The sequence below is a fragment of the Eupeodes corollae genome, chromosome 1 (assembly GCF_945859685.1).
Source record: "Eupeodes corollae chromosome 1, idEupCoro1.1, whole genome shotgun sequence".
NCBI lineage: Eukaryota > Metazoa > Arthropoda > Insecta > Diptera > Syrphidae > Eupeodes > Eupeodes corollae.
Window position 1 is genome coordinate 263,959,425 of NC_079147.1, and position 23,545 is coordinate 263,982,969.

General features: G+C 29.9%; 1 protein-coding gene across 1 annotated transcript; it reads left to right on the forward strand.

Moving 5' to 3' along the window:
* The first annotated feature begins 5,574 nt into the window (after nt 1–5,574).
* On the forward strand, nt 5,575–21,913 carry LOC129941935 (sorting nexin-8-like). The gene is made up of 8 exons (XM_056050715.1): nt 5,575–5,952; nt 19,990–20,120; nt 20,209–20,300; nt 20,364–20,589; nt 20,712–20,877; nt 20,943–21,093; nt 21,309–21,420; nt 21,494–21,913. The coding sequence occupies exons 2-8, from the start codon at nt 20,046–20,048 to the stop codon at nt 21,737–21,739; spliced, it is 1,068 nt and encodes a 355-aa protein (XP_055906690.1). The 5' UTR covers nt 5,575–5,952; nt 19,990–20,045; the 3' UTR covers nt 21,740–21,913.
* The last annotated feature ends 1,632 nt before the right edge of the window (nt 21,914–23,545 follow it).

The window sequence follows — 23,545 nt, forward strand, 5'->3', positions numbered from 1 at the left end:
TTTTTTAGTTTTTAACATTTGGTGTATCGCAAATATCTATTGGTTACAATTTAATTAAATTCAACACATAATAATGCCGTTGCAATGTTGCAAATTTAAAACAAATGTAATTAACAATTTTGTTTATAAATACAAAATATTTGTCAGCTCAAACTTTATACGAAAAAATAATTATGTTACCAACAAATATCAATAAAAAAAATAGAAATGGTAAAAACTGAGCTTTTGCCTCAAATATCTTGGACACAAATACAAATATTGTCTTTTAAATAATATTATTTTGTACAAAATATTGTTGTTAAAAACCTACAACAATAACTACATCTCAAATATTTCGACAGAAATTAATAATACTTGAATTTTGCATTGCATACCTTCTGAAGTTATTTGAATAACAATTCGGTTTATTACAAAAAAATCAAATAATGTACGTTTTTACGCTCACCAATGGGAAGTTGTAATATTGGGCCGGTTCCAGTTGTCTTTTAAGACTTACTTATTTTTCAAAAATAAAACTATGTTTTTGTAACGAACACTCTCGAGTGTAAACCTCTCCCTTCCTTGCTACCATTACAAACTCGGACTGCAGGCTCCTGGGGCTGATCCCGACAGCAGAAAGGAAGGGTTGTCCAGGCTACGGTAGCTTAAGACTATATAAATAAAATAAAAAAAAATGGAGACCCGAATTGTCCATGTATTGGGTTGGTTTTTGCCTAACTTTGATGGACGTATCAAAGTATTGTTATATTTTTTGGATAGCAAACTTTGTACATAGTAGGTATAAGATGTAAAAGTTTATGCTAAGAAAGTAGCTGTATTCCTATTAACCAAAAATATAAAACAGGGAATTTCAAATAAAATTCTTCAACATTTTTTATTTGGCTTTCAAATTTCTAACAATTAAATCAATTTCGAGTATATTTTTAATAGTCTCCATTTTGACACTGTGGTGCTGAGTCTTCTTTGCATTTGTGTTGATCAACTTGTCGGAAAGCCTTTTGTGGGTTCAAGCAGTTGTATTTTTCCAGAGCACATGGTCCTTGCATTTGCAAGTAACACCGTCCATTATAGGCACAGGTTGGTAGATCTAATTTGGTACACTTGTAGTCACAATGTTTTGGTTGAGATGGAGCAATATTTGCGCAAACGGTACACACAAAAGCTAAAAATAAATAATACAATGTTATATTTTTCTAAATAAAAGAATGTTTTTATATAATTTAACTTACCAGCAAAAAGAACGATAACAGCGGAGAATTTCATCTTGAGAGTTTTATTAAATTTTACTTAATGCCCGGTGTTATTCAAACAATGGAACCAGTTTGTATGATGAGCAGTTATGTTGCATCGAGCTTATATACAAAATATTGTAATTTTTTAATCCTGTACTTTAATCCAGTAAACTGAAAACAAAAATATTTAACAAACAAACGAGACAGGTTACGAATAACACACAAAAATTATGAACTTATTTTAAGAATGTTCTTAAAATAAAATTATAAAATAATGTTAAATATTAAGTCATGTGGGGAAGCTTTTTTATAATTTGTAAAACTGGAACCATATGTTGTGACCGAATTTATAGCCATAACTGCCTTCTGGCTGTCAGTACAGATAGCTATGTTTCTATTTTGGTTTCCGTTTGCTTTGATTATTTTCCATGTTTCTCTGATTACTAGTAATTCCACTTGAAATACTGGCAAAAAGAGGTTACCGAAAAGACTTGGAGACGTTTAAGGACTCAGAGAAGATTCCCTACTCAACTCCACACTCCATCTTTGACCTGTCAGTAAAGATAGGGGTATCGAGGTCTTTCGTAACCATGCCATCCTTCCAAACCTTTCTGGATTTTAAGATGAATTTAAAATCTATATTGAGGTTCAAGACAGGGATGCAACAGTCAGTTTCCGTCGTTTTAGGCCGAACCCGATCGGCTAATTTAAGAAAGCACTTTTCATGGGAAGAAGGATTTAAAAATTCTTCGCAAGAGGCAGTACCCGTGAAAAAAACTTAAATGGCATAGGCAGGGATAGAACCCAGGCCCTCTGGCATGACAGTCCATCGTAATAACTATCACGCCACGTGTACTACAGTGTGTGTCCATAGAGTGTGCAAAACCAACAGTACTTAATACGTAATTTGTATGTCTACTGGCAAAATAGGTGCAGAATAACATTTAAGGCATATGTTGGCAGCATCAAGGGGACCCTGTAGTGCGGACACTAGCTATTCTTTCCTTATTTATCGATATTGTTCTTTTTTCTTACAGCAGGCCACTTTACAATCAGTTCATCAGTCTTCAATTGAAGGTCTCACTTTTTACCAAAAACCTACAGGCATATAAGGCAATAGAGGCCTTCTTAAACCATTCTTTAAAGTTTTATTTCCAGTTAAGTTTGAGAATTAAAATGACTCTTAAATAATTCGAACTAGAGGATTAAAACAGAATTTGGCCGTTCAGTACAATGTAGAGAGGTATTTTAGTTTTTTGTCGTAAAGACCATCGCTTCAGTTTTGCTCTTGCCCAGCTTTTAACTTTCTTCAGAACCATCGATAATTAGATACTTGTAATTGGTTGTGCAAGTTGATTTGAATTGTATAGATATGATGGACTTAAAAAGGTCTTATGACAAAAACACGAAAAAAATATTTCATGTAATATATAATCGTTTTCTCTTCAGATTGTTGTGATATCAATTTTGGAAAATAAACTGGTATTTGAAACACAATGTGCAAGTATCATTATTTTAATATAGTGGCTGGGTATTATCCTGCTACTCCAAACCCAACCCATCCATGCCCATCCGTCAATACCTTTTAAAGTTTTACAAAATATTTTGTTCTATGGTTTTATTTTTTGTAAAAAAAACTGTCAATTCGATTTTTCTCAACATTTTTCAGATGTTAACACGTTATTTTTCGATGCACTTAATTACACTCAGAAATCAGTTGTCAATAGTTCAATTTAAATTTGAAATTTTTGGTGATCTAATAAATGTGGATTTTATTCCTTAATTTTGTAATTGTGGAAATTTTAAAGTTTAAAATTAGTGCCTTTAGAGTCCGCTGGAGTGACATTTCACTTTCTCGGATATTGGCTACATTCAACGTTTGATTGTCCGGACACTTGACGTGCATCGAACAACTATACGGGACGCCATTTGACGATTTCGTGAGACTAGTCTTAGACTAGGAGAAAAGGTCAATGCAGGCATCGATATACAAACTCGAGACGATCGTTTCATCGTAAATAATTTGTTGATAGATCGCTTTAGCACGTCTAATGAAGCTCGTTCTCGATTCATAGAAGTTTAAAATGTAAGTGTAAGTGAAAGAACTATAAAAGGAAGATTGGCAGGAATAAATGTGAAATCATTTCACCCTGCTCGAGCCCTGTCCGAGCTCCAAAATCACCAGAGCATCGTAAAGCAAGACTTCGTTTTGCTCAAGAAGACAAGAACATGTTAAAAAGACTATCAATGGAAGAACGTGATGTTCTTATAGTAGAGTAAAGTAGAGGAGAGTAGAGTAGAGTAGAGTAGAGTAGAGTAGAGTAGAGTAGAGTAGAGTAGAGTAGAGTAGAGTAGAGTAGAGTAGAGTAGAGTAGAGTAGAGTAGAGTAGAGTAGAGTAGAGTAGAGTAGAGTAGAGTAGAGTAGAGTAGAGTAGAGTAGAGTAGAGTAGAGTAGAGTAGAGTAGAGTAGAGTAGAGTAGAGTAGAGTAGAGTAGAGTAGAGTAGAGTAGAGTAGAGTAGAGTAGAGTAGAGTAGAGTAGAGTAGAGTAGAGTAGAGTAGAGTAGAGTAGAGTAGAGTAGAGTAGAGTAGAGTAGAGTAGAGTAGAGTAGAGTAGAGTAGAGTAGAGTAGAGTAGAGTAGAGTAGAGTAGAGTAGAGTAGAGTAGAGTAGAGTAGAGTAGAGTAGAGTAGAGTAGAGTAGAGTAGAGTAGAGTAGAGTAGAGTAGAGTAGAGTAGAGTAGAGTAGAGTAGGAGGACCAGATGCGTGTATACGGACGACAAAATGAGAGATTTTCTTCATGCTACATAGCCGGAACCCAGAGACTAAATAATAGCTCGTGGTCTTAGCTAGACGAAGTGTGAATGGTCAGCGAGTAGGAAAATCTTCAAAAACATGAGATAGTTTTTGAACCATTTTTGGAAAGAATCTTATTTTAATCCAAAATTTCGCGCGTTGTTATTTCTCAAGATCTGAAACAAAGTTTCTTTTCGAATTTAGTATCCATGGCCAGAACACATGTGTATATTATAATCTAAGACTGCGGGTTTTGGCGAGGATTCACAATCAGATATTGAGGATAAAATTAATGGACTTCCAAATAGGCTACAAAAAGTCAGTAGTGCTTAAGAAAATCATATTTAATAAACGAAAAAACATAAAACAATGTTTTTGCATGCAAAATTAAAAAAAAAAAAACATTTACTTTGATAAAGATCCGTATTTCTTAAAATTAAAATGGTAGTTTCTATAACTCACACTTTTATTAAAATAATTTTATCAAAAGATGTTCTTTTTCTGAATCATTATTTGCATAAATTGTATGTAACGGTTAACTGTGCATGTAATGCTAGTTCTATTGGTTGGAGAGAAATTTAGTGTTCACAACATTTAATTTTTTTTAAGTTGCCATGCAATGCATCTTTTGATGTGACTACCTGTTAAACAGCGAAAAACAGAATAAAATTTTAGAGACTTTAACATCCAGAAAATATGATTTAATACATTCTTTTTCCTAAATGTATGGAACCCCAATTTTTTCGTTGTTTTTCTATAAATCTATCAACTACACAAGAAGAAAATTGTATGATCTTTGATGTGTAACTACAACTATTTTCATAATTTATTGTTTTCGAGTAATTTGCGAAAAAGGGTACTTGTCTCGATTTCACTTTCTACTCATAATATTTTATCTCTGATCCCTTAACGATTGTTAAGCACTTTAAAAATAAAGCCGTCCTCCAAAATTCAACGTTGTTGTAATTTTTCAAAGGGTATATAAAATGTTCCTTGACTACTGGGCGTATACGTACTTTTTTGATAAATTATTATGTTCATCTAGTTTTGCTCGTACTTTTTCCTTAGTTGATATATATTTTTTCAACTGTAATTCTTTGACTATGAATCACAAAACATTATCGGAATTTTTTCATTGGAAACTTTCATAGTTCCATCGGAATGCACACAAGATGACGATGATGATGATGAATCAACGAATCAACAAAACCTACTTTTTTATCTGCGGATGTTTCTCTCCATTCATCATCATACCAGTCCAGCAGTCTTCATTCTCATATTTATAAGATGCACTTTGTTTTATGCAACTTTTAAGCATCATCGTCTTTATCATTCGGCTCAGCTTCGCGTAGGTCGCGTATATTTTAAAAACGTTACCATAAACACAACGAATCGGAGACAAGAAATACAATCAAACATAAGCTTACGTTCCACAAAATATCAAGCCTCTGCTATCGCTCTCGCTGTTCCAAATGAACAGCCTCGAAGTCGACTAGACGACGTCGTCGTCGCTTCGATGAAGCTTGAATGGAGCTGTATGCTGCCATCGACATTCGCCTCATTTTGGCTAAGCCGATCAAACTTTTGTATTTTGTCAATCAGTCTCAATTGTGTTGTTGTAGCCTGCGTCGCGTTCGCGTCGTCTCGTCTTCGTTGAAAAATATAAAACGTTAACGTTGCGCAATATTATATTTTTTGTTTTTTATTTTGTTTAAATTTTTTGTCGCATGTCGGTCATGTTGTGATACTTAAAATATTTAAATTCCAAAAAAACAAAAACTTCTCGTCTCGTCTATAAAAATGTGTTCGTAGTTTTGCAAGTTAGCAAAATATTTTGGAAAATATACAAAAAAATTCCATAATTTATAATCAATCTTTTGGATACAAATAAATAATTTATCAAAAATATAAAAATAAAATACTAGTGGTACGTAATTATTTCGGAAAGGGAAACCAGTAATAAAAAAGCTTTTTCTTTTTGTGTCTCTTCGTTTCGTTCATGGAAAACAAGTTAAACTTTTGTTGTTGAGAGTTTACGTTCAACAAATGACACAAGTTTAGTAGATTTTTGTTTGAAAGATCGAATTTTTATTTATAAGCCATAAGCTATGAGAAGAGAAGCAAGGGAAAGAGGGAGGTGGGTTCTGGTGAGATGGTGGAATGTGATGATGAAGTGTGAATCAACAGTCATCAGAATCGACAATAAAAACAAAACCAACACAAAACTAGCAAAATGAGAATTTCAACCAAAAACAAAAGAAAAGAAGTTTTAAACAAAAACCCCCGTGCAAGTGTACCTGAGACTTTGTAGATACTTTGCAACATTTAGAAACTTGTTGTCATCAGGTTTAGTAATATATTTTGTTGTTGTTGGAATAATAATTCATATGGATCTTGTTATATTTAATTATGTATCGTATCTTATTATTGTGATGCTTGATGTGATATTTACCCAACGAACGTGGTGCATTTCAATTGATAATAATTTGTGTAGTTTCGTTCGTTTGAGCATGGCCGGCTTAGCGCCTGTCACTGAATGGCACATTCGACATCATTCCTATTTTTCTATATACGACAGTACTGGAATAAGTGGTCTCCTCAATGATGTCGATGTTGATGCAAGCTGCGCGGCGACCGGCGGTAGTACTTAATGCATAAAGTGATTCTGTCAGAGTAGCGCAAGGCAGCAATTCGGAAATTCACTTGAAAAATAAAAAAAATGAAAATGATAAACAATTTAACATTTAAAGTGATCTTTAGTATGAAACGCGTTTAAGTATATTTTATATTTAATAAGAATATCTAGTTGAAACTAGGTAGACAGGGTGTTTCTTTTTAACGTGTTTAACAAATATATCTTTAGTATAAAAATTGAAATGTCCATAACCAGAGGACCTTATGGATAACTAATTTTTGTTGTGGATAAAATTGAATTATGAGTTCTGAAAATTATGATTTATCTTTAACCATAAGTTGGATTTGAAGTTAGAAACGTAAGCAAAAAAGTAACGAACGTTTTCGATAGACAAAACGTTGTAGAACTGTTAAGACCAAGCATTTTTTACTATGGGAGGGGGTCTATCTTAAAATCGAAAAAAATAGTTTAAAAAAAATACCAGCAATACTTACAAGTACATAAGTATTTTACCTTTTTCTTAGAGCCAACATTCTGCCTTATTAGCCAGTTTAGCAATTAAGAACTATGCATAGTTTTTGAAAAATCTTATTTTAAACTCAAAATTTGTGTAGAAAAAAGTTTTTAAAAAAATTTAATTTTTTAAAACCATAAGTTTACAAATGATTTTTTTAATAATTTGTCATGTGCAGGGGGTTGCTGTCCACCCTAAAACCCCCTTGCTTAGGCTGACTATAGAATTATGGCTGCGTACAATGTGCGGTGCATGAAAAGTTTATTTTGCATTTAAATAAGTTGGTTTTAATAAAAATTAATTTATCCTAACCATATCTTTCTTACTTACTTAAGGTGGCGCTACAGTCCGGGGCGGACCTGGGCCTCAACCAACATGCGTCTCCAGCCAGCTCGGTCCATAGCTAGCTGTCTCCAGTTTCTCACGCGAAGTTGGTAGAGGTCCTCTCCCACCTAGGTACGCCACCTGAGTCGCGGTCTTCCTCTACTGCGCCGTCCCTCGGGATTGGATTCGAAGACCTTCCGAGCTGGAGCGTTAATGTCCATCCGCTCTACATGACCTAGCCATCTAAGCCGTTGGACTTTAATTCTGCTAACTAGGTCAGTGTTGCTGTACAGCCCGTACAGTTCGTCGTTATATCTTCTCCTCCATTCTCCATCTATGCGTACGGGACCAAACTAACTATGTCATAATCGAAAATATTTTGTTTGGTAATTTTCCATTTTCTCAAATACTGAAAGACATAAAGTCATCTAGTTTACAGTTTTTGATTACAAATTAATAATAGCAACAAAATATTTAAAAAAAATTATTTATAAACTTATGGTTTTGAAATATTGAAAATTAAATTCCTTTTAAACTATTTTCAGTTTTTGATCAAAAACAATTAAGAGCAATGAATTCCTAAAGAAAAAAGAATAGTAATTTAACGTACATATTTTTTTAAATTGCCCCCACCACTAAGCGGGGGGAGATAAACCCTCTGCTCTGGTTGTAAAAAATGCTTGTTTTTAACTGTTCTATATAAATCCGTCCTAAAATTTTGTTGCCTGAGTAAACGCCCGATTGTTTCAATTTTTATAGAATCTGCGTCCTGATGTGTATAACCCTCCTCAATATTTTCAAATGAAAAAACGCATCATTAAATTCTTTTAACAGAATCACCTTATCTGGAAGCAAACAATCTCTCACTCATATTCTTCACATACTTTACATAAAAACGATTTAAAATATTGTTTTCCAGTTCAGTTTTTTAAGGATTTTACTAGTAAAATGACCTTTTCCCAGATATTGGTAATATAAAATGAATAACATTATGTCAGTTTTAGTTTTTTTTTTTCAAGATCAGTTTTCGTTGAAAAAAAATTTAAGATTAAAAACAATCACCCGTTATTATAGAGATCTTTTTTAGAGATATGTGTAAGCAAATTCTGTAGACGTTTGATGTTTTTTATTTTGTTGTTTTTGTTTAAAGGAGATTTGAACTTTATGATTGTTTAGACTAAAATAAATGTCATACTGCAATAGACATGGTAGAGCTTTATTTTTACTTAGCAGAAATTTATACATACAAATAAATCAGCTGACAAACAACCGGAGAAATTGACAAATTATAATCAAATCTTAATTTAGAAAAAGGGGATTTTAAGAAGTAAATGTTGTTTTTGTTGGCTTAAGGTTATCAAGTGTTGAAGTTATTTAACTATGAGGCCACTTTTATCTTATATTTAATTAAGAGCAATAAGGTTAACCATACTTGAGAGTAGGTAAGCAGTTTTAAGTTTTCTCCAAAAATTAGAAATGATTTAAAAAAATCTTTTCGTTTTTTTAAGAAAATAAAATAATCATAGATGTAACAATTTATATATTACCCGTGTTTTTTTGGCATTCAATGAATAGCATAGTAGAAAACGCATCGACAGTAGCTAGATTTTTGTATTCAAAAATTGATACAACTGAAAGAATACCTGTCAGAATAATAATTAAAAAAAACACACATAGAAAAAAGTTTTGTGAAAAAAAAACTAATTAAAACTAAGCTTGAAGCTCGCCTCAATTATGTATATACCTGAATCGAATTGAAATGAGCTTGATTCGCAACAAGTCAAAATTTGTGAAGAAAAACCTGTGTGGAGGACTTGGTTTTACAGGAAATGTATGATGGTCTGTTTATTTGCATGTTTGTGGACAAAAAATATAGTTTTGTTTTAATCAAATTAAAAAAAAATTGCAAATGGAGTAGAAAGCATATTCGTATATGGTGCTGAACTATTCAATTCTTCATTGTTTAACACGATTCAAACTATCTCACTTGCACATAAGAAATACCATTTACATTTTAGAAAGTCATGTCAAACTTAATCATTTTTTTGGAAACACCAAACACATTTATTTAATGTAAACTGAGATAACCCTTTGGTGGAAACAAAGCTATACTTAATTATCTTTCCTATTGTTTTCTCTAACAAAACTAAATGAGATCAACAGTAATAGATTGATTTTTTCCCCCAATTGAAAACACATGATTTCAAATGCATAACTACTCAACGAACACAACCATCGAGATACAAATGCAATATCAATCGTACCAACATTTGAGAACGAAATCACATAAGATCCATTCGAGACTCGTATAAATGTCTAAAACCCATCCGTAGTATGATTCTACTTTAAATTTTATAGGTAATATTCATACTTCTGATATTGTTTTTGTTATTCGTGTAAAATCCTGCTATACTATTGATAGATTTCTCAACAAAACACGGGTACTATTATTTGAATTCAATTATTTAAAAATCGATTACAAAATAACTAATTAAGAATAATAATCATCTAATAGAGGGTCCGGCAAAAAGATATCCCATATTTTAAAAGGCAATGACAAATAAATAAAAAAAAAATTGGATTACATTTTGTAAATTGGAACCAAATTTCTTTGTGGTTCCTAGTAAAAACAATAACTCTCTCAAATTTAATAGATGTTCGAAAAAGGGCCGTCCATCTTTAATCCTTCGAAAGTAAACCTTCATAGTGACTTTTCTTAAAATATTCTAATTAGTTAAATATATTTTTTCTTTTGCTATTTTAATTATGTTAAATATTCTGTAAATTACTTTCGTATGATTACGCAGTTCGTGAATTCGCTAAATCTAAATGTATTTAAATTGTGTATACACACTTGACGTTATTCTACGAATCTCAAATTATTTGAAGTTACAAAATTCGAATTCCTGTCGTTGCAGATAATCAGTGTATTACCGCCTCTAGGCACATTAGACTATTGTATCGTATCTGAAAACTTCTCATGTCAAAAAAATGGGAAAAAAAAGTAAAAACTCCTATGAGAACCGTTTAGCAATATGAGAAAGCTAACATGAACGGTCTCAATTAATTCTTCAAGAACTTTAACTAGTTGATATCCTTCTTCGATAGTGACGTGAATTCTAGCACAGATAAGGTTACAAATGTGTAATGAGAATTTTCATCCTGAATATAGAAAAATGTATCAAACCAAAATACCACTCTTTGCTTGATTAGAGCTGTAAATATGTTTCTAGGATCAGGGATGTGAGTTAAAGTTGTTATGAAGCTGTTCTAATAATATTTGACTATGTGTGAATTGTATTATGAGGAATGTCTTCTATTATTATGTTTTAAGTTGTAAGTCGCTTTTTAAAAGCAGGTAGCAGGTAAAATTGTTGACCTTACTTAAGCTTAGTAACAGTTTTGTTTAACTAAATTGAGACTGGTTGATTTAATTATTTTTAAGTTTTCTTAAAAAAATTGAAATTGTTGCAAAAAATTTGTTCATTTATTTCAAAAAATAAAATGATTGTACTTATAACAATTCACATATTATTCTTTCAAAACTGAACAAAACAATAGTTAAATGTTAACTAGAAATAAATATGTATAAAAACTAAACGTCTGATTACCAAAAAGTGTGCCCAAGACGTTTTGGTTGAAAAAATCACTCTTCATTAGATTAATCGGATAATCGGTTTAAAGTAATGTCATCACTATCAATGTCTACACTTTAATTTTCGTTTACAAAGATATATTTAATTGTTTCTCGGGCCATAATTCGGTTAAAACAGTACAGATTTACAATTTATTTGTTGTAATGAAACGTTTTTTGTTGGTGGTAATAAACAACCTACTAAACCTTCCAGAAATGTTTATGCATATCATTTATTCAAAGTCTTATACAAATATTTGAAATTCTTAACTTAATTTTGATGTTTTTAAAATTTATTTCCGAATTCGCTTTTCAAATTTTGTACAACAATTGGACTCAAATGTATCATTAAATGCGTCTTTAAATTAAAAGGCTGAAAGTAAAACGTCTTAGATACACTTTCAGTAATCAGTGAAATTTTGTGAATTTTTGATGTATCATTCTCTAATTTACGTATCATAGGAAAAATGATATGAGCATTTTAAATTGAAATATATATTTTAAAAATTATTATAATGCATCTTACAAGCAAAAGGGTGCAACGAAAACGTCTTGGGCATGCGTTTCAAGGTATTCGACTCACCAAAACAAGTTTTTTTTTTAATCAGACGATTGAATTGTATTTGAAAATTTTACATCTAAATTTTAAAAGTGTATATTATTATCTTCTCAGAGGAAGTTATTGTAATGGGTCCGATTTGTCAAATTGAAAATGTTGACATTTCTCGAGTCGAAATAAAAGATTTTTAGAAAGATGTCTGTGCGTGCGTGTGTACGTACGTTCGTACATCTGTACGTTTGCCACTTTTTTTCGTTGTCCATAGCTCAAGAACCAGAAGAGATATCCACTTTAAATAAGTTCTGTTATACAGATACAAAGTCAGAAAGATGCAGAAAGGGCTCTCAAGAAAATTGCGTGGGTTGTTTCTTCCCATGGCAGTTTAAAAAAAACGAACATTTTGGTTAACCCTAAATATCTTACAAACCAAAAGCGCTAGAGACTTGATTTAAATTTTATATCATGTATTGTAACGTGATTTTTTATAAGCCAAAAAAAACTGAAAAAAAAATTTGTCACCTCGAAAATTTTCGTATACAAAATGATTTTATCTCCATAACAGTTTTGTGCAACGAAAAATAAAGTTTTTAACACATGGTGAAATTTTGAGAAAAATTGAATTGACATTTTTCTTTATAAAAAATAAAAACCTAAAAAAAAAATTACTAAAAGTTGGTAAAAATTTAATTTCGACTCAAATATCTTTTAAAAAATTTTAGATTATGGTTTCCAACTTATTTTATCTTATAACTATAAATATCTTTTAAAAAAATTTAGATTATGGTTTCCAACTTATTTTATCTTATAAGAAATATTGTTTTCAACATTCGGACAAATTTTGAGAAAAATCAAAATACCATTTTTTTTACAAAAAATAAAACCTAATACTAAAACTTGGTTAAAATTCGACTCAAATAGCTTTTCGAAAATTAAAAATTTTGTCTTCAAACTTTTTATATTTTACAAAAAATATTGTTTCCGATATTCAGTAGTTTTTTTTTATAATAAAACTTGGTAAAAATTGATGTTCGGTTCTTGATATCTCTCAAATTTATTTCATTCATCCAATTTGTAAAAATTTAAGAAATGCTACTAAAATTGGTAAAAAATTGTTTTTGACTAATAATCTATTTAACAAAACTACATTTTCAAACTAAACTATTTTTATTATTGTTGCGAATTTTAAAATTTTTAAGAATAATTCAACTTACAACTTTTTAACCCAACACGAAAACCTACAAACTTTTAAGCAAGACAAATCAACAGACGGGATGGGAAATTATCATTGTGGGTCGCATCCCAGCCTCTTTTTTCATATAGTATTCGAAAAATCTATGACACTAATTAAATTTAAGATTTTTAAGAACCTCGTTTTTGGTTAATAACATTTTAAAAATTGATGTATTGTTTTATTTATAGAACAGACAAAAAAACCGAAATTTGTTCGATTAGTGTAATTTTAGACATATTTGAGACGAAAATAAGTTTTAACCAATTTTGTATAGTTTTTTTTGTATTTTTATCTGTCAAAAAACTGTTGATTGCATTTTTCTAAAATCTTTTATGTATCTTTTGGTGTTATCATCTATATGACAACATTTATTTGAGATCGATATCTCTGCGGGTTCTTGAGATATAGCCAACAACAAAAGTATCTTAAACGTGCCAGCACAAATATCTCTTTAAAACGTTTGATTAGTATTCTATGGATCTTAAAAATCGATAAGTGTGAAAGTTTTCAATTCAATAAATAAGGTCGATTACAATTATTTCCCATGGGAAGATAATAAGTTACAATATTTCTGTTTATTTTTGTAATACGTTACTATTTCTTCAAAACGAAACACCTAAGTATGCAACTTTTCATTCTTGTAAGAACTATTGTTTGACAACTTTAACACCTGCCCATATAATAAAGGCTTAAAACAAAAGGTATATTTTTCCTTTAAAGCAGAATGAGAATATTAGTCTACCTGTTGCCCCAAATAGATCCATAATACCCAATCAATTTTACAGGCATCGTTTCCGGCACTAAATAGACTATGGTCCCATATATTTTTGCCCATTGTCGTTTATAAATAATGTAAAGGTATTTTTTCTATGTGTGATTTCTTTTAAGGTCATGTCAAGAGATTGTTATTTGGTATATTGCAAAATTATAATATTATAAAATTCCACTTATGTGTTAGAAAAGAAAAGTTTGTTAGTTCCGCCAATTATGTTAATTCTAATTATTATTATAATTAACATCTTGAGGAAAAAGAAATATTTTTGTATAAATAAATTAACAATTCATTGCGAATGTTTATCTTATTTGTTATTATTGCATACACTTTAAAGTGATGTCATGCTGAACAGACATAAGTGTTGAGTTTATTTTTATTTTTTGTTAAGTATAAAAGTTCTGAAAATGTTAAGATCTGATTTGCATACAAATCAGACAACCTCTTCCACATCACGTATGTACGAGTAGATGACATACTCACCTAAATTCCTATTGATTTAAATTTTGTGTAATTACTCAAAATTAAAAAAAAAACAAACAAATAATAAAAGAATAAAAGTTGATCGTAAAGTTGGAGCTTAGTCGATAAGTTACTATTTTTTGTTCTGTCACAAGATGATGCAGTTTTAATTCTTCTGTTCAAAGTGAATAACTTAAATGTGTTTAATGTTTTACTGTTAATTATAATTTCTCATTAATTTTATAATTGTTTTTTCTCTTCCAATATTGAAAAACGATGTACGGATTTTGAAAAGAATTGAGTCTTCAACTAGGTCAATAATTAAAAACACTTTCTTCTTATTATGAACTTATTTTACTTTATCAATAATATTTAAGAGAAGAAAAAAACAACTTCAACTAAAACAACATTCTACGAGCATTTCAATTTCAATTTTATTTACAAAATTACTTAGGAACAAAAAAAAGAAAAAGCTTACACGTACATATGTAAATAACTACAAGCCGTATCAGGTTTAATTTTTCAAAATGTCCGTATCTCAAGATTTTTAAACCAATTAAACCTTAGGAAGTATTTTACTCATTTTTACTCCATTCAGATTATTTTTTTGAACTTGCAACTATAGTTTCCCGAGCTATAGAAAGGTCAATATAACTACACACCATGAATAGAAGATAAGAACATTATAAATTTCTTTTAGATTTTAGAAAGTCAAGAATTTTCACCCACCATTATCCAACAACCAACAAACTTCTCTTTTAATTTATGTGATGATGGGCCTCGTCTTCTTCATAAGCTTCAAAAGCAATAAATTTTGATCTTCTAATTGCCCTCAAGTTCATATTTTTGTTTTATTTGTGGCTTAAAGTTATTTTCTTTTTTTCAAAACAAGGTGAGTGACTTTAGGAGTTTTTATTTTTATGTTAAATGAAGTCATGTGAAATAATAAAAACTCAAACAAATCTAGTTAATTGAATGTGAATATAAGAACATCATTGTCTTTAAGAAAAATCGTATGAACGACTTTTTCTCGGGGGCATTGTTACATTTTGAAATTTGTCATCAAGTTGCTTGGCCTTTGAGAAACTGTTTATTTTGATTTCTTTATAAAGAAAAGAAAACATGAGATGAATGAACAGGTAATACTTTTGGATTAAATGGTGTCTTAATTTATGAGGTACTTCATGTAAAAACATAACGGCTTTGGCTTTTATAAAAGTAAATTTACAATTTTTTGAGCGAAAGGCTTTAAAATTCAAAATTGTAATATTGTCCAAAAAGTTTCCGTACAGCAGCTTTATTTTTGTTGATTCGAGATAAAATATTTACTATAACAATAATATATTAAAAACAGGTTTTTGAAAATCACAATAACAATTTTTTTTAAATTTAGTAAAAATGTTAAGCTGTGTTAATTCGAATATCAACTTTAATTTTCAATATCTTCTTTAATTTTAAAAACACCTGTTTTAAAAAATATTTTTTTTTTCATTTTATTTAAAAAGTTATTACTTATTATTAAAACTTATTAAGAACCGTTTTTGAATACATTTTAAGATTTATTTTAAAGAGATGAAGATTTTTTTGAAAAATGTATGATTATATCTGTGATCAAAAGTAAATCGACTTATATTGTTTTAACAAATTTTCCTTTTTTATATATTCTCTCTTCAATTTTTTGCTAAACCATCGTTGTTAATTATTTTGAAACAAGAAAGTTATGACCTTTTGTAAAATAGCTTAAGTTTAATTCCTAGGGTTTTGCAAAAGGTAAAACAACTTAAGTAGAAGATGCTATGCCTTATGTATCAAAAGACAGAAATGGTTTGTGTATTAGTTTGTTTTATATGATCGATATTAAACAAAAAAGTAAAATAACGTATGTCTACTTAAGATATTTTACCTCAAAACTTTTTCTGTAAATGCAGAATTATATTGACATTAGATGTTATATCCTATTTGGAAAATATGAAAAACGAATACAAATAAAAACCTAGTAACTCTTAAACCGACTTAAAAATATCTTAGGATACTAAATAAATACAAAACTGTAAGAGTTGTTTTGGGAAAAGCACTTAAGTAAAAAAAACATTAATTAATATGTTAAATACTGTACTTATCAACATTTAGTTTTACTATTTAAATAATTGTATATATAAAAGCAAAACTACTGAAAACTATATCTTTAAATCATTCTTAATTTTGTTTAAACAATGATTACAAGTTCAAAATCCACTTTCTGGAAAAATATAAAAATAGACTTAAGAACTTTTACCTTTTAAACACAGAATATCATCTCAGATTTTACTGACAAAAAAACTTATTCATGGACTTAGATACATAGACTTAAAATGACTACTATATGTACATACATACATACAGATGTTGTTTTTTTTCGAATTTAAAAAAATAACATCTAAAAGACTTGAAACTTGAAGAAATTTTGGAGTAGGACACTAATTAATGCCAATCAAAACCCATTGAAAAATGTTTTTCTAAGTTTCCAACATTTTTGCAATTTTTTTCTTAGATGAGGTTTTCGAATTAAAGCAATTATTAATTTCTAGAGATAAACAAGACATAAAGTCATTCTAAAAATTTCTGACTTAAAGTCAATTCGAAGGCTGTTTATTTTACATTTTTAAGTAAATTTAATATTTCATGTTAGTCAGTTCTTAAAGTCGGTTAGGAACTTACTTGTATTATTTTGAAAAGTCAAAACATGTATGTTTTGTATTTAAAAAAAATTAACATTTGAAGATACAATAATCGACACTTCAAGAAAAAAGGTTTTTAAAATAAGTCCTAATTAAGAATTGACTTCCGACACTAAATGACTTGAGTTTTTAAAACTCGGTTCCTATAATATCTTTGTAGTGTAAACTCAATACATTTTTTATAAAATAAAACATACAATTTTGACTTTATAAGTTCAAAATTTGAATGGATCTACAAAAGTTTAAGGCATATATCCTTCGCACCTTAGCTTAATTTACACCGTCTATCCGATTTGCCTCGTGGCATGATGGTAAGTGCGTTGGACTGTCATGCCTGAGGTCTTGGGTTCGATCCCTGCCTATGCCATCTAAAAGTCTTTTCACGGGTACTGCCTCTTGCGAGGAATTGACAAATTCTCCAAGAAAAACTCCTGTCATGAAAAAGTGCATTCTCAAGTTCGGATTCGGCATATAAACTGTAGGTCCCCTCCATTCCTGACAATAATACTTACTTCGTAAATAGTGCATCAAATTTTGGTTTGTTAATAATAAATTATTTCTGGTTTATCAGCTTAGATCAAATTTTACTTTCCTCCACAGAAAATAAAACATATGTGCACAAGCAACGAGCTGGCTAATTAACATGTCCATTTCTGGAAAAGTCATTGTTTTCTAAAAAGGTCAAATTTGGAAATATATTTACGCGATTTATTGGCGTTATTTTGGTGAAAGACATTGCATAGCCTTTACAATTAATCCTAACAGAAGATCTAAACTTAAAAAAAAATCGATATACGATTTCTCGAGAAACGTATTTTAAAGCGAGTGTCCAGTTCCAAGATATGTTTCTTTTTATGTCTGAATGATTTTTGTCTAAAGCACTATTTACATGAGCACAACCAACGGCCAACAAATGAAAGAATATTTTTCGATTTTGACATTTCTTTCACATGAATGCTTTTATTCATCGCGAAATAAGTTTGACTTTTTTTTTCACTATTTTGTTTTGAAAACAAACGATTGATAAAATGCGGTCGAACCTATATTTGTTTAAAAAAAAAAGTTATTGGTGTCCTTGTTTTTAAACAACACAAGAAAAAGATTTCATGTGAATCCATTTAATCCAAATCGGAAAATTGAATAAGGAGAATATGTTCCCTTAATAAGAATGCTGGAAAAATATCCAGAAAAGTTCTTTACATAGTTTAGGATGTCAAAGGAAACATTTGACTACATTTTGAGGTTGGTAAAGAACAGCTTGGTCGCGAAAGTTACTAGCTTTAGAAACGAAATTATTTGCGCCAAGGAACAGTTAATAATTACTTTGAGGTAAGTGCTATTGTCCATATACTTTGCAAGCCATTCACCACCGAAACCAAAACAGGAAAATATGTCTTCAAACGTATATAAACTCACATTTTGCAATTCATTCGTCGTTCGTTGGTCGCGCTCATGTGAATACTGCTCAAAGAATCCTTTTCTTGAGTTAATTTTGTTGTTTGATTTATTTATAACTAGAAGTGATCCGAAAATAAACATTATTAACATCATCAAAAATTATGACCCACATACTTCTTCAAAGAAGTACACACGAACGGTTATAATCTTTTCCAAAGGTTAAGGTGACTGCTTTACAAATTTTATTTGAAGAATCCGCTATAACCGCTTCTAACTCAAAGCTCATAATCATTCAATTGTGAATATAGTAAGGTTGATAGTTTTGCCTCTCTGAGACTTTAAGTAGATAACATAATTTAATATTTTTCTAGTTTTCTGATGTGTCTGGAACTGACGTCAATTTTATTCACCAATTGAAATTGAGATCATTAATTATATCAAACGTCATTTATGTAAATGAATGAAAAGTTCTACATATTTCTTTTATGTCCATGTAAAGATTTTTATTGTAAGACGTTTCATATTATATTGAATTACTTGGTATTTGGGAAAACGTCTTCTTTTCAAATACCTAAAATTTTTAAGATTCATTTCCTTAGAATCATATTTCGCTCAACTTTTGTTCTTTTGAGTTGATATCGACAAATACGGCGATAATGTGAGAGGTAGACAAGTTTGAGCTGTTGGGACAAGTTAGTGATGCGAAGAATCAAAACCGTGTCAATCGTTCAAGAATAATTGAGACTACTGCTGCAGTAACCCATCCAGGTTTTGTCGATTTCTCGTATATTTTCGGAACATCACAAAAGATAATTAGATCTCTTACTTGATCGTTTATTTTCAAGGAGACCGCTTAACATGCTAATGAAAAAATAATAAATATAGCAAGAAATGTGTGCTAACGTTTTTGCTTCAAAATTGTCTGACAAGATATTGTGATTTCAAAATTGTACCCTTTTTCTTTTTGAAGATTTAATTCGTGAATTTTTCCAGTCAAAAATGTGCGAATATTTGATAGAAAAGACATGGAAAGATCATGATGTTGCAAGCGTCGTAGTCGAAACGGCCATGCGTTTTTTTAAATTGCATACCTGTTTCCTTATAGTAAAAAGATGTTTATTTCATTTTTATTAATATATTTCTCTTAAAAATACTCTATTTTTAAATACAAGAATGAAACCGGATACAAAAAACTATGCATATGAAACAGTTTAGTTAAAAAAATCCGAAAGTAAAACAACAGTAGTAATTTAATATTTTTAAGCTTGCTTCTACTTGAACTGATTCTTAACTATATATTTTTAAGAGAAAGGTTACAATAGCCAGTTTAAAATAAAGTGTTTTCGGTTTGAAACTTGAAAATAAAGCCAAATTTTAAAACTTAAACTGTCAGGATTTTTGTAAAAATCTGAATTTATTATCATGGTTTACAAAATTTCAACTTTGTTTTCAAAATTTTCTTAGAAATGTTTGTGATACAAATATATTTTAAGATTCACGAAATTTGTATTTGTATATCTAAAATATTCTAAAGAGAAATTTACAATTACATTTTTGGATTTTTCTCTAATTAATGTTTCCATAAATTCATAAAACATTTGTCACAACAAAAATGTTGAACAAAATTTATTTCTCTTTAACTAAAATCTCTATCTGCTACTGTATTCTTATAACCCTTCATAAAAATGTTATCAAGAATTTTAATTTTCAAATTCCAGATAGCCCTTAGAAACTTTATCACTAAAACGGAATCTCAAATACTTACTATAACAAAATGGAAACGGATAACGTAGTCATAAGATTAGTTCCAGAAAAAAAAGGTCTTATTCTCAAGCATTCCGAATATGAGGTATGTAGAAAGCTCTTTTTTTGTAACCTTGAGATCTAAAAATTACCAGAATTTTGATTTAATTTTTTCTTTAAACATTTTGTTTTAGATAAGTACCCGTAAATATAAAACCACAGTTGTTCGGCGGTACAATGATTTTGTCACCCTGCACAGTTTGTTGGTTTCACGTTTTCCTTATCGGTGAGCTTTTTTAATGTTTTTAATTTTTTTATGAACTAAAAAAAGATTAAAAATATCTTTTAGAATGCTACCACGCTTGCCTCCCAAACAATTGATGCTTGATTCATTTCTTGAAGAACGCCGACGGGGTCTTCAGCGATATCTACAAATAGTGTGTCAGCATCCAGTACTTAGTTCTGGGCCGATGCTTGAGACATTCCTCACAGATAAGTCGAATGAACATATTGAACATCTGCGATCGGTGTTTTCAAAGGAACTCGATGAATACTCGGCGCTCAGTGAAAATGAGGTCAGTTGATAAAAAAAGAAAAATTAATGATTGGCTAGAGGCTAAGAGAGTTTCATATTTTTGAATGCAATCAAACTCACAACAATGGACAACTTTCTTAAATAATTATTTACAATTCTAAGGATCTACCTCTGGAGGATCAAGGAAGACTTGCGGCTAGCAGAGAGAATATGCGAATAATGCTTAATTCTGTGATACGACTTAAACGTCTGCTCGAGCAACATTCCCAGCGATTACAAAATCAAGCTGTTGATTTTAGTGAAATGTCAAATATTTTAAAAAATATAGGTAAGTTAAAAATTGCTATGCAAATATACACTTAAACGCCATTAACTTCATTAAAATTTTTACAGATTCCTCAAATTGTTTTAAAAATCAATCTTTTGCCTCTTTACAAACGAGTCTCAATTCAACGGTTACAACAACAACAAAAAGTTCAGCAACTCTAAGCTATGCGATAACTGAAAAAATCAATTTACTGCTGGATATCTTAACTGCACATAGGTTAGTATTTATCACATACTTATTTCCTAGCACAACCCTTAAAGTATCTTTGTGATAACTGAAATGTTTCCAAACGAGAATCATGCAGGTTCCTCTTATGCAATTTTATTCATCGACATATCTTACAGAACTTTCAACACACTGAGGAGTTGTATACGTACTTTTTTGTTTAACTCTCTAATTGTATTCTTATTTTCCTCATTTTATCTTTTTAGTGACCTTTGTGATCGAGTTGAAAGAGGAATAGTTTCTGACCATCAAAAAGCACTTTCGAAAATGCTTACAATAAATAAACAAAAAATTAAAGGTGTGATACGCGGTAGTGCGGTAAGTTTCTAATTTTTTCATTTCAATAGTTTTTGTTTTAGAAAGATCACCTTTTATGTTTTACTCAATTAAGCCTGAAGATGTTCAAGCCCTCCATCAACAAGAAGTTGCTCAAAATGGTGTCATTGGAACGTTGGGACGAAAAAGTGCATTTAGTTTGAGATGTGTTCTGCAAGAAACATCACTTGCTAATAAATATCTTCAGATATTACCTTCAGTACTTTTATCATTTTCATATGAACAACAGGTATTGAATGCTGAAACAGCAAAAGCCTGGGAAACTGTGATGACAAATGAGTGCAATCAATTAAATCAATAATAAACAAATCAAATTTAAATAAAGTATAAAGTTCATTGTAAATGAGTTTATTTTGTTTTAACATCGAAATACATGTATAATATCTACTTATGTATATTTTATAATAGTTTTTATTTTTTTATACATGCATTTCTATTTTTATAAATAAATAAATTGTTGATGTTAATCATTAAAGTTGTTTTAAGAATACATTTTTTTAAAAGGCAATTCTGCTAAAAATGATTTCGTAATTCTTCCTTAGGATGTCAATACACAACGACGAATGCCAGAGCGTCAAAAATTAAATATCAAACTCGATTAGCTAATATCTAATCAAATTAGTCAACTGGGTAGAAGCCAATATTCAACGGTACGATTGTGAGGCAGATTCTAAAGCCATTCTAAGTGAAAAATTCTTAAACAATGCATAATTTTATTTTCTCTAACTCGAACTTTGACGCCATAATTAGGCATTCCACTTAATTTTTCATACAAAAACTACATCCAAATTCTATAGATTCCTGGACTATTTTTAAAGAAAAAACTGGAATTTGCAGACAGTTTAGGATTTCTTAATGTCAAGGCAAATTATAGTTGGCTTCCAGAATGCTAGAAAAGAATATAATCAAAAATGCAATTTAAATATTGCAAACAGCAATTGAATGGACAGAAGATGTAGCAGACGAGGTTCAAAACAGTCTTTTCAAAACAGCCAATACAATAAAATCAATACAAAATTACAAATTATTTTTAAATGATTTTGTAGAGACAATAATGAATTACGGTCATGAATTAACGATTTATTTTTCTAACTCTAATTTTTTTAAAACATCCTCGAACTTGAATTTATTATGACAATACGAAAAGTTTGACTTAGAGGGAGTTGTTTTATTTTTAGTAAGGTTTTATTTTTTTGTACGAAAAACTTGTCAATTAAATTTATCTAGAAATGTTCCCCAATATTAACTACAATATTTTGTGAAAGATTGAATAAGGTTTAAGTCAATACATTTTTAACTTCCCATAGGAAGTTATTGTAATGGGTCCGATTTGTCAAATTGAAAATTTTGACATTTCTCGACGTTTCAAGGTCAATAGAGTCGAAATAAAAGATTTTTAGAAAGATGTCTGTGCGTGCGTGTGTACGTACGTTCGTACGTCCGTACGTCCGTAAGTCCGTACGTCCGTACGTTCGCGACGTTTTTTTCGTTTTCCATAGCTCAAGAACCAGAAGATATATCGACTCCAAATAAATTTTGTTATACAGATAATAAGGTAGAAAGATGCAGAAAGGGCTCTCAAGAAAATTGCGTGGGTGGTTTTTTTACCATAGCAGTTTAAAAAAAGGTGAAAATTTTATATAATATATTGTAACGTGATCTCAAAGAAATATATTTTTTGAAAAAAATCTATCTAACATTTTTTTTATAAATCAAAAAAACTGAAAAAAAAAATTTGTCACCTCCAAAATTTAACGAGTGAAATATAATTTCATCTCCACAACGATTTTGAGCAACGGAGAACAATGTTTTTGAAATCTGGTAAAATTTTGAGAAAAATCGAATTGACAGTTTTTTTTATAAAAAATAAAAATCTAAAAAAAACATTACTCAAAATTGGTAAAAATTGAATATCGATTCAAATATCTTTTCAAAAACTTGAAATTTAGGCGTAAAACTTTTTTTATCTTATAACAAATATTGTTTTCAACATTCGATAAAATTTTGAAAAAAATCGAATTGACAGTTTTTTTACAAAAAATAAAAACCTAAAAAAAAATAATAAAAGTTGGTAAAAATGCATTTTCGACTCAAATATCTTTTCAAA